Source organism: Apis dorsata, unplaced genomic scaffold (genome assembly GCF_000469605.1).
Source record: "Apis dorsata unplaced genomic scaffold, Apis dorsata 1.3 scaffold_437, whole genome shotgun sequence".
In the NCBI taxonomy this organism is placed as follows: Eukaryota; Metazoa; Arthropoda; class Insecta; order Hymenoptera; family Apidae; genus Apis; species Apis dorsata.
The window spans coordinates 192,122-204,669 of record NW_006263687.1 but is presented as its reverse complement, the minus strand read 5'-3'; the positions used below and the strand labels follow the sequence as shown (position 1 = coordinate 204,669).

The 12,548-nt window shown below is 28.2% G+C and overlaps 1 protein-coding gene and 1 long non-coding RNA gene across 5 annotated transcripts; one reads left to right on the top strand and one right to left on the bottom strand.

Annotated features, from left to right (window-relative positions):
* LOC116186123 lies at positions 1 to 1,789 on the top strand. Of its 2 annotated transcripts, none has more exons than XR_004151067.1 (3): positions 1 to 88; positions 186 to 535; positions 1,525 to 1,789. It is a non-coding gene; the product is annotated as an uncharacterized LOC116186123 (long non-coding RNA). The 2 variants fall into 2 exon arrangements; XR_004151068.1 differs by having other exon boundaries at positions 186 to 539.
* Positions 1,790 to 6,109: 4,320 nt separating this feature from the next.
* LOC102681870 (putative uncharacterized protein DDB_G0277255) lies at positions 6,110 to 12,188 on the bottom strand. Of its 3 annotated transcripts, none has more exons than XM_006619789.2 (7): positions 11,858 to 12,188; positions 10,819 to 11,312; positions 10,090 to 10,552; positions 9,745 to 9,902; positions 9,448 to 9,615; positions 8,769 to 9,206; positions 6,110 to 8,587 (listed from the first exon to the last, which is right to left on the bottom strand). In XM_006619789.2, exons 2-7 carry the CDS (start codon positions 11,279 to 11,281, stop codon positions 8,466 to 8,468), a joined length of 1,812 nt encoding a protein of 603 aa, XP_006619852.1. In that variant the 5' UTR covers positions 11,282 to 11,312; positions 11,858 to 12,188; the 3' UTR covers positions 6,110 to 8,465. The 3 variants fall into 3 exon arrangements, with proteins under 3 accessions (XP_006619852.1, XP_006619853.1, XP_006619854.1); XM_006619790.2 differs by having other exon boundaries at positions 10,819 to 11,305; positions 11,858 to 12,138; XM_006619791.2 differs by having other exon boundaries at positions 10,819 to 11,287; positions 11,858 to 12,138.
* Positions 12,189 to 12,548: the final 360 nt, after the last annotated feature.

Below are 12,548 nucleotides of genomic sequence, written 5' to 3'. Positions count from 1 at the left end.
GCAGGGGCTGAGGAAGGAATGGTCGGGCTGGGGCTACAGAGAGGGGTACAGGGAGGGAGGAAGGGCCACGCAGCAAGGAGAATAAAACGTACGGTTCAAAAATTCAGTACAGACTAACCTCGAAATAAAGCCGACAACTCGCTCAGGAAACTAAAGCATATCTATTAATAATAAACTGTTTTCAGTGAACTGTCTTCCTGTCGTCTGGAGAGAGGTACGATTGCTCTTTGCGAATACGACACGCCGGCTTTTGCATGGTATCGCCCATTTGAAAGCGTTGTCCGGCTTGGCGTCCGTTTCGTTTGCGTTATTATGTAATGTTACGTGCGAATAGCGTGTATATGGCACGCCGGTAAAAGGCTGTTGCACTATTAAAGAAAATTGCCCTCTCGCGGTGGTGAATAGGAAGCGTCATACATTCTTCGATACGGTCATCGATCTGCTATTCGATCTAAGAACGTAAACTCTGCTATGTATAGTACTTTAGAAATTTTTTATATATTAATATTAAAAGAATAGTATAAATTGAAGAGAAGTAAGTAGAATATATTTCAAATATATTCTCATAGAATACGAAATATATAATAAAGAAATCATTTCTAAGAAGAAACTTTGAATACTATACTAGGTACTTATTTATTTATTATATATATTTAGGTTAGAAAATTTTTATCTCTTTAAAATTTGTACGAACTTCATTTTTAATATTTTTAGATAATTCTTTGATTATTTTGAGTGAATTTTATTTAAATTAACCTAAAATGAGCAATATAAATATATATATTATTCATCTTAGTTTTTCCTTGCTACTAAGTAAATCATTTTATCTTAATTTTCGTTATCAAAAAGTTCAACTCGGGTATTACTTTGTCTTTTAAATGTCAAAGATAATAATCTATCTTTTAATGATTGCGATGTTTCTCACAGTATTTACTACTTTTATCAATGCAGTAATTAACAATACAAATATATATATTTATTACTCTCGATTTATATTTTTTCTAATTATTCTAAAGTGACATTCGATTGTTAATTTGACTTTTCTGACGTTATAAAAATATAAAATGCATCACGGCAAAGTCATTATCATTGCATCAGTTAACACTCTACGTGTAAGGGGAAGTGGGCGTGAATTAAAATGTTAGACGACACTGAAATATGCACGGGAATTTTTCTGTTACACGATGCAATAATTAAACATTGAGATTTAAAAGAAATTATTTGTTTCATTATTAATTTTTATTATATATTAAATTATATATTAAATTATTATTATTAACAAATTTTGATTTGTTTAAATACAAAATTGAAGTTTCATATTACTTAATATTGTAATATATTATCAATTATAAAAAATTTTAAATTATAAAAACAAAACTAAAATATTATTCTTCTATAAATTATTAAAAACAAAATATTCTGTAAAATAATAATAATTCTACAAAATTTAAACTTTAAAATTCTCGGAATGTGTTTCGGAAATGTTCAATCCTTTTCTTTTTTTTTCAAATGGACCATCCAAAGAAAAACAGGAAGGAGAGGATGAAGAAGAGAAAGGAAGAAATAAAAGAGGAAAGAAGGTCCACGACCGGATCTTATAATTACGCTAATTAGGCAGTAACGTGTAAAAAGAGCGGCGCGAGTATTTATCACAAGGTATCGTGGAAGGTATACGGAGGTCGGCAAAGGAGGACGTCGTACGACAGAATACGACAGGAAAGGCTATAATACAATTTTGCCGCAAGCATCAGAAGTAACAGCAGCAGCCACGGCGGTAAGCAAGCGAACAGCAACGCCGGTGCCGAGAAACAGACAACTCTGACGTCGGTTTCGTTATACGTTCCTCGTATCTGACAGATGTCTAATTTAAAGAAAATTCAAAAGTTGGAATTTTTAAAAGCTGATTCTTAAAAGTTAGGTATGGAATTTGTTGAATAATAAATATATTTCAAAACTATTAAATAATTAATAAATAATTAACTGATTTTATTAATTTTATTAATTGCAATTTAATATAGTTAGGAATTAATATACAACTATAAATCTAATTAAAAATAATTATTTATACATTAGAAATCGAATATCTAGTATGAGATAAAGATGACTAGTTTTTAATTTCTTAAATAAATAATCTGCAAATTTAAACTTTAAAATAAAAACAATGAATCTTTAAACATAAATATTGAGGTAAGAATTTTTTTGATTGCTATCTAATATTCAATTCGTATATTATTTTATGATAACTTTATCTCATTTTAGGTCATATTAATTTAACGTACCCGGTCCAGACATCTAAGATTTACGAACAAGCCATATTCGAAGAATCTCATAAAAATTAGCTCATCCCTACATAAGATGCGCCAACGCGTTCCCTATGCGCGTGTCTAGCTTAGCAAAGGGTTCATTCAAGCGGAATTATCGTTATCGCTGGTTTCCCGTTCTATTTTTCCGTGGGTGTGTAATCAGCGACCGACAAACCCGGACTGAACGTGTGTGGTTGCTACCCGTCAGAGATTTTTCTCTCATCAGGCCAGAACAGCCCGGGACTGAGCGTTTATGGGTACCTTTGCTGGATGGATTCGTCGGAAGGGGAGGGTCGTGGGATAGAGGGGTTGGGTAGCGGCGGTGGCGGCGACGTGAGGGGGAGAGAGAGAGGAAAGAGAGAGCCTCGGTTGGATTACGGGCCAGTCGAGCCGGAGCGGGGGTGGGGGGAAGGAGGAAGCGGTCGGCGCCTTTGATCTCAGCCGCGGGCGCCGACAAAGCGTTCATCCACTCTCCTACAACGGCGTGCTGTCTCGCGAGTAGGAGCGCGACAATGCTCACCAGGCAAAGCATGCGAGAGAGATAATAGATAAAGTGAACCAACCAGTAAGGTAGCATAATACAGAGCAAGAAGGAAGAGAAGCGGAAAGAGAAAGCTTGAGCAACGCCGGACGAATGGTACGCTGCGGCGCGATGGGGGAAGGAGAAAAACATAGAGAGACCGAAGAACACATGGAGAGACTGAGAGAAAGAGAGCTCTTCGATCAGACGGAGAAACGAATGGAAAAAGAGGGACCAAGAGACGAGCAAAGAGAAAAGATAGGGAACGAGAAAGTGTAAATACGAATGAAAGAGAAAGAAAGAGATAGGAAACAGAGATGGTTCGTTGGAGAAACAGAAAGAGCTAGAGAAACGGAGAGGGAGGATGGAGAGGAAGGAAAAGAGGAAGGGAGAAAAGATCCGAAGATCCGTTCCACGATCTGGTGCTGTCGCGCTTGCTTTAGCATGGCACTGCCACTCCCTTGCGCCGGCTACATCAGCTTTGCTATTAATAAATAATGCTCCGTGATCCGCATTACAACTAAAGCGATTCGTTCTGCTCTTGGCTCTTTATTCCCGATATCTTCGAACATGTGGATATCCGCGAAATCTCTGTTCCTTCCGTATCGTGTCGGATCTTTTTTAGTAGGTTTCTGAATGAACCGCCTACCTTCGATACAACAAAGCTTATATATAACTTTGAAGAACAATCATGCCTTCTTCTTAATCTTCTTTATAAGAGACGCGTTAGAGAGCTTCCAATTTATATATATTATAATAGAATATTAGAGAAGCAACGATGTGCGAGGCGGCGAACATGATTCACGGAAATATGGATGCGTCCATTTGATGGGTCACGAAACTGCTGTTTATAATATTTCATGTTTATGACCCATGCGATAATGAGAACAATCATCAAAGAATGATATAACGTTAAAAAACAACGTTATGATGATTAAATGTCTATTAGAATATCATTAATATTATTTTTTTATGCAATTGTATTTTCTTTTTTACTTGATTTAAAGTATATTTTGTTTTAACAATACTTTAATATTGTAATATTTTTTTAATTTTATAACTTGAGATATTCAAATATATTACAAAATTTTTTAAAATATTTTTTAAATATTATAAAATTTTAAATTTATTATTTAGAATTTGTTATAGAATATTTTAATAGAATCTAATAACAATCTTTCAGTTAATTTTCTGTGGTGGTTGTTCGAGCAGAACAGATCAACCGTAATTTACAGAAATTTTATTCGTGAAAATGTTTTACATACAAAGCTCCGTGTTTTTTTCCTAATATTGATTAAAAAACCGCATATTCCATATGTTTTTAGCCTTCTTTTGAGTTTCTGCGCTCGTTGCACACACTTTGATTGCACTTAAGCAAATTTCAAGCCCTGGAAATTATACAGGTTTAGCGCAAATAAAAACTGACTCTGATCACCAAACTTACAATATCTTTTTATTATTTGTAAAACGCTAGTTTCTCAAATTCTTCGTGAACTTAAATCACAGGAGACATATAGATTGCACCAACCATCATCAACTTGTCATTTAATTAATTTGATAAAATTATGGAACTTACACAAAAGGAAACGGTATGACAAGTAGAGGGTTCCTCATTACGTTTTATAATTAGTCATACAATTAGATATCAGAAACTTCTTGCAAATGGTTTTTACGTAGTATAATCGCAAATTGTATAGAATAAATAATTATAAATTGTATAGAATAACTTTTAGAAAAATGAATCTCAAAAGAATCGAGCCATATTCTTGAAACGCGTTGTGGATACATATAATTTTTATTTTCTATCATTTTGCTTCTGGTCAAATAATTTTTTGTGTTTTAGGTACTGAGTAGGCCATATCATATCTTATACAAATTATGTCATTAATTAAGAAAAAATATAAATCAAATTTGATTTTTTAATTTACTTAATCTCTTGTTAAAATCCCCGTTCATTGTCGGTATTAAAAAAAAAAAAAATTAAATTATAAAAATAGGTAAAAATTTGAAATAGAAAATACATATATACATAACATAAATTTATATAAAATTAATCTTTGTAAAAATTAATACTTTAATTAATAATAAACTAATAAAATTGTTTTTATCATACTTTATATAATAACAAATTTATCATAATTTGTATAATAAAAATTCACTTTTCAAATAACAAATATAAAATAAGTTTATACGAAATATTAAATGTCAATTTACTATTTACGAATGTTTCCTAATAGATATTAAATTATGCGACCTCGAAGCAAAAAGGCAGCTTCTGGCAACGCATTTCGAGTATAGCCCGATATTTTCGCATGTGGGCTGTACTTTTTTGATATATAAATATCCATTCTTATAAGAATCATATACTTAGAAATAATCGTACACGATCGCTTTACTTAATCATTTAAATGTCTATTTAAATGCGATACGCGTAATATAGTTTATGTATTTATTACATAATTAGAATGCAATCGTGACATTCAGATTAATTAGGGACATATGCTGTAAATTCATTGAAGCAGTGCTTAGAAGTCAAGTGAGAGCCAATAATAGATTTCATGTTCAATGTTTTAGGACAGATTTTGTCAGAGGATTATTATTCAAAAGTTGAAAACAATTGATAAACTAAGAATTATTTTTTTTTGATTATATAAAATGTACACTTGATATCATTGAATAAAAACATCCTTCTTATTTAAGATTACATAATTATAATTATTAAAAATTCATATTAAAAATTTCAAAATTTGTTTAAAAAAATGCTTAATGAAATTTTTTAAACTTTGTATCTTTAAGTAGTTAGAAGGATATTTTAGATGATAATGTCAAGTATTTTATATATTTTTAAAAATTTGCATAAAATATGAAAATAATTTGTAATGCAAATAAAATGAGGTCCCTCTAAATTATTTATCTGAAACTAGAGATACAATTTTTACATTATTGCAGAAATAAATCGTATCACGAGGTAGTTAAGATCTTATTTAACGTAATACTTTAAACCGGTGTTTACCAAATTTTTAGCTAAAGATCTGATACTTTCATGACAAACTATTTGTACTTTGAATTTTACATATACTTTTATGTAGCAAACGTATCTTTAGCTCTTAAATTTCGAACAACGATTTCTAGTTTTACTTTAGAATTGCAAGGAAGAAAATTAAATTTTTTATATGATAATGACAAAATTTGGGACTTATTTGAATAAACATTTTTCATATATAACAAATTAATACAGACAAATATGATCTTATATACTTTATCGTATATAAAGTGAAAGATGATCTTTTAGTGGTCAATTACCTAATATCTATGTTTAAACTTCGATTTTTCAAATTTAATACATATTTTTTAAGTATCCTCAACAAATATCAGCCCGCACGCAAATGTATCATTGCTTTTCGATTCAGTTTCCTTCATACTATATTTTTGTTTTAAATTTGCAAATAGCTCACGAAAATATCGAGAGCTATATTTATTCGTCGTATTGTAATCGATTTCGCTTCTTGAAATAATAAGTGTAGCTTGTCTTGAAAATTTATTATATATTACATTATTTTTCATTGACGTTAATAATGATATTTAATTGTAATTATTTGCACCGTCCTTTGAATTATTTCAATATTATACAACTAATTCCAAGAAGAGTGACATTGCTTTGAAAGCAAAATCGAGTAACAAGATAAGCAAATTTCTCGGTCTTCATTAGAATTTTTTTCTTTACTAAATTTATACATTACGTTTGTGTATATTTTAAATTTATACATTATGTGTGTGTATATTTTAAATACAATATGCAATGGACCAATGATAGGATTGGTATCTTATTCATCTCCCATCTTAAGAATTAAATTCACCTTATTCATTTATTATAATAATTATTTTCTATTTTCAATAGAAGTCGATATGCCTAATCATTTAAACGGCATTCTTAAGTTATCTTTAACGTTGTTAAGCTTATGAAATATATGTACATCGTACATGTATTCTATGATTTCTAAAATAAGAAGTAAAAAGTTGTACAATCATTTGTATTGCAACTCAATAAATTGGAATACATTATTAAATGAATAAGATACATTAGCCTTCAAAATTCCAAACGCTCATATAGTTTTGCATATTTTCACAATTTTGATTACCTAATTTTCATATGTACATACATAGATAAAATTATTTAAGTGAAATAACTTTCTCATTTAAATTTGTGCAATGTTCAATGGCCAATGCATTAAATAAGTAAATGCAACTTTGGCAACTGAATTTTCAATGACAAAAAAGTATACAATTTTAATCAATATAATTCGCCTTTTGTCTTTCCAAAAACCAAAGACTTTTTTCTTCACGATAAATAATTATATAAGGTATGTATTATCATTACATTATCGTAATTCATAAAACAAATACATGTCTCGATACTTTTGTTCATTATACATTGTAATAAATTGAATCTCACATAAATCCCTTTTTTCAATATTGACACGAAACTTGTATTCCCAATACATTTCGACACAAAATATAAACTATAAACTACATTAAAATATACGAATTTAGATTTGGTGAAGTGTAAATCATAATCATCTATCTCTCAGTAAATATACACTTTGTCCATAATCTTTGAAAAAATAAAATAATACATAGATAAAGCAAGTTTATACATTTTAATCCAGACTTATCAGAGTAAATAAGTGCTATTTTGTTTGTTTTTTTTTTTTAAGAAAGGAATATAATATGTTTAAGTGGCTAAATTATAATTTGATACCACCATAATTAATATGATCTTTTTTATTTTTTATAACAATGAATTATATTAGCAATTCATTGACATAAATGATTCAAAAATAAACTATAGTTAAAACATTACATCTCCAGCCATAAAGTTCTTTTTTTAATAAATCCATAGATTCAACAACAGGACAAGGATTTACAGTTGAGGGCACTTTTTTTCTCTGCCTGTCTTTAATAAAGGCGCTGGACCATTTTATATGCTATTTTTTAAATAGCAAAGATTCAGCGTAATGTACAGGTATTGTACTTCTAAATCTACCGATCCATAACTTGGAGATCGATAACTCACGGATTGTTTTCATTCTCTGGTACTCTATTTTATTTTGTGTTTTTATCTTTTTATAGAGTACATTATAAGCCCCAAATATATATATTTGTACATAGCTATCATATCCAATGGAAAGTGTACATTAAACTCAACTGAATCACGTACAGTTCACTCACAACATCAAAAATAGACTATTGCAAGAGTGCATTAGCATGTGACACCCTGTAGATAGTTATTATTCAACCAAGGTACCATTTCCCATACACATTCCGTGACTTTCTTCTCCTGTAAGAATCTGAAACGTAGACGATATGTACAAATTTTATATGATATCACAATATCACTCTTATAAATCTTTGAGTCTTTTTTTCATTAAATGCGATTTGCCGCATTGTTATATAAATTGTTGATCCCACATTGTTGGACTATAATATAATGCAGCATCTGATAAGATATAAATCTTGAGATCATATATATTACATTATAAACCAATCGCAATTTTTAAAGAGTGTACTACATGTACATATTGCCTACGATACAGATTCTGTTCTAGATGTAATACAGGAAATACAGGTAAATTACGTTAATCTTATGCTCGTCCACGTGGCTTTTTTCGAATTGCTTCTTCGGTCGATACAATACCTGTAGCTGCAGCCATACGCTTTGGACGACCTGCTGTTTTATTACTTTGTTGTGCATTTTGTGCAGATGCTAAAAATTAGATTATAATATTTTTAAGAAAAATTATACTATTATAAATTACAAAGTTAAAAAAAAAGATGAATATTTTGATGATGCAAATTATGATTTAAATAATTTTGAAGATGATTAAAGAGCAATATCTTTCTTAATGAATTAATATGTTAAAATCATACTAAGGAAAATTTCTTACCACGTAGTTTTGTCCTTGATACTCCACTTGTATTATTATTATTCTGTTGCTTTGTGCTCTTTTTATTTTCATTTCTTTTAATATCTGTATTATTTTTAGTTACATCTATTGATGTGGTAGATGTGGTAACTGTAGTAGTAGTACTATTAGTAGCAGCAGTAGTTTCACTTCCAGATTTTGTATTTCTATTTAATGCTCTTTCTGCTCTACTAGATCCTTTTGCAACAGACTTTGCAATTGCTAAAGCTTTATTAACTGTTCGTTTTTTAGAACGATTCGATTTAGGTGATTTTTTTCCCGATTCATCTTCAAGAGTGTCATCTTCAGAGAAGCTTTCAGTTCGTTTTGCTTTCTTACGTAAACTTTGTTTTTGTTTATGTAAATTATGACTTTTTCTTCTTTTTAATTGTGATTCATCTTTATAAAGTGAAAGATCAACTGTGGATAAGATATTAAAATTTCAATTTCATAAAATATTTTTATAAAATTTTAATAATATAAATAATAAACAAGTAATATTAATAAACAAGTATATCTTTTATATTAATAATTTAATTAAATTTGATATAGAAGATAATATAATAAATTAAACATTATTGAATTATATTAAAAAATTAAAATAAAATAAAAGTTTGATATTAGTAGAACACAATAATAAATAGTATATAAAAATACTAACGTCCATCCGGATGTTCTTCTGTTACTCGAGGTTTTTCAGACACACCAGCTTCAACATCAATTGCTCTTTTTAAAATGTTTTCTGTACGTAATAATTCTATCTTTGTTAATTGAAATTTATTTTTATCAATTTTGTTTAAATTTAAATTTGTTAAGATGCAATCAAAATCTGAAATTTAAAAAAAAAATAATAGATTTACATTATTTAAAATAAATATATATTATTTATCATATAATATAAATCAAGTTATTCAAAATTTATTAATTATATTTATAATTACAATTTTCATGAGATTACCTATATAATCGTAAAAATCTGGTGAATATATCTCTCCATTGTTTTTGTCTTGAGAAAGCCAACGTATACGAATTTTTCTGCTAGATTTATATATATTTTGCATTGCTTGACATACATAGAAACTTCCTTCTGCATTTCTCACAGCCAAAAATTCGTTTCTAATAATGAATATCAATAAAAGTTAATGTATATGATAGGATTATTAATTTTTTTATATTTATAATAAAAGTCAATGTAAAATAACTTATATTCATAAATAAAAATTTAATAAAGAATCCAAACTTTTTATTATTATTCATCATTATATTATATTATGCATATTTAAAATATATGAATCATACTTACTTATAGAATACTATAAGTTTATCATCAGAAGCTTTTGATGGTGGTGGTTTATTTAAATTTTTTACAAGCAATGCAATTTCTGGTAATGGACTTTGATAAGGCTGTGTTTGAATTCGATTTCTTTTTGGTTTACTTGCTCCATCTGATGTTGCTGATATTCCTTTTAAATCTTTCAATTCTCTAGATTTTCTTTTATTTGCTTTTGGTGAACCAGTGACCTTTGTTTCAATTTTTGGTGGATTACTTGTTTGTGATAATGCAGAACTATCTGCTATAAGTTTTGTGTTTTGAGTTATAGTTTTTGACTTCTGACTATCAGATTTTACTGACCCATCTTCTGATTTATGTGATGATAATTTTGTTTGTGAAGTTGTATTAATTGGAATTCCATCAGATTCTTTTGAACCATTATTTACAGGAGTCTTTTTTTCTTCAACTTTGTTTTGTAATTGTGGACATAATGCTAAAGTAACATTTATACACTCATATAGTTATATAAATATATCTTATATATAAATATATCTTTTGTATTATTACATGCAATATAATGTTAATGAATTCAACATGTCTTAAGTATAAATAAATAAATAATTATTATATTTATATATATATATATAAAAATATTTGTAAAGTAATAAAATATGAATTATATAAAATGTGCATTTAATCAAATATTTGATATGAAATTAGTTAAATTAATAATTTAATTAATAAAATTTTATTACTAACCAGGGAAATCTAAATTAATAGATGTCATCTCTTGATCTGTTTGAACTTCTCTTTGTGAATCTTGTGTAGGATTATCTGGACTTAAATTATTATTTCTGTTAGATTCATTTTGTTTTATGGAAACAGATATATTTTGTTCTGTTTCAGTTTTCATAATTTCTACTCCATTAGGGATTAATTTATCCAAGTCTTCCTTTTCAGAATTACTGCTTACATAAGGTGGTGTTTGATATACAGAAGGTCTATGATCCTGCACTAAGCTTAAAGGTTGGCTTGATGGATGATTAGGTGGTTGTAATGTAACATAACTTAATCCAGTTCCTGGTAAAGGCTTCATAGATGCTGGTTCTGATCCTGATACAACTTTTTGTGCCATTGCATTCATTGGAAGAATAGAATGACTTGTAGAAGATGGGGAAGTACCTACTCCAGGTATTGTTGATTTTAAGGCCGACGCACTCATTTTTCACTGATTAAATATGTTTTTCTAAATACTTATAAAAAATCAATATCAATTTAATAAAATCGACTATATATAAATATATATTTAAAATATAAATATATTAAGATATAAATAAACATATACATGCAAATAACTTTTGAAAAATTATTGCTTTATAATGATTTTTTATTTAATAATATGCTAACATTATTCATCAAAATATTAAAGAATATCAAACATAACTTAAAATAACTTAAAATAATGCTCATATTTTAACAATACAAACAATGCTTTTCTTTTCATAGTTTGGTTATTGAAAGCAATGCAATAACAGATAGATAAAATTAAGCAAATTTATATGACAATATAAAAAACAAAATTATAAAAAGAAAATATTGTAAAGAAAATATGTATAAAATATAAAGAAAACGAGGGAGAATCTCAGAAGGAATTAAGGAATAGAAGGTGGCTAAAGAGGGAGGGGGTAATTAGAGGAGTAAACATAAACACGAAGGAAATTTTCGTTAGAATTAAATTTTATAAATATTTAGAGAAATAACATAATATTTCTAATTATAAGGATTAACATATAATTACCTTGACGTTATTACGTCTTGAATATGGATATATATTCCTTTGCTAAACTTGCACGGATAGTTGACCACTGCGCGTTAACACACGGTTAACTCATTTTCCCACATACTTTCTTTACCGCGTGAATGTTTTTTCTCAGCTAACATTTCATTCGGTATACGCATAGCATAGTAGATTTATCAAAGATATCTACTTAACTTACCGAATTCTACAAAACAAAACGATAAAGACTTACGCGCTATAGAAAGCCGTGATTTTACCCGCACGAAAAAAACAGGAATGCCAGACGTTAGATGGCGTCGGTTCTTGGACGCCATGTGTGGCGCAAACTTGATTTCATATTCATTCTGATTGGTTCCATAATGATTGTTTAAAATCTCTATTATTCTAATTTCATTAGAATATTAATTATATATAAGTATTTTTATATATTTAAAAAGATTCATTTGTTGGAATAGATTTTTAATAAAAATTTCTTCGATTATAAAAATAATGTATTTAGTAATATTAATTTTATATTTTGAAAAAGTAAAAAATTATGAAAATTCATTTTCTTTTTTGATTTATTATAAATAATAATAATAATTATATTTAAATTAAAAACAATTCATAATTTAAAATTTATTGTATAGCTTTTTAATGTATTAAATCATATATGAATATTCAAATCTTTTAATAATAATTTTTTTATTCT

Excerpts from the sequence above, each read along its gene's own strand:
- LOC102681870 (XM_006619789.2), bottom strand. The coding sequence starts at position 11,281 with ATGAGTGCGTCGGCCTTAAAATCAACAATACCTGGAGTAGGTACTTCC. Across the intron at positions 10,553-10,818 it reads TATTAATTTAGATTTCCCTG|CATTATGTCCACAATTACAA; the intron begins GTTAGTAATAAA and ends ATGTTACTTTAG. Across the intron at positions 9,903-10,089 it reads AAACTTATAGTATTCTATAA|AAACGAATTTTTGGCTGTGA; the intron begins GTAAGTATGATT and ends ATTCATTATTAG.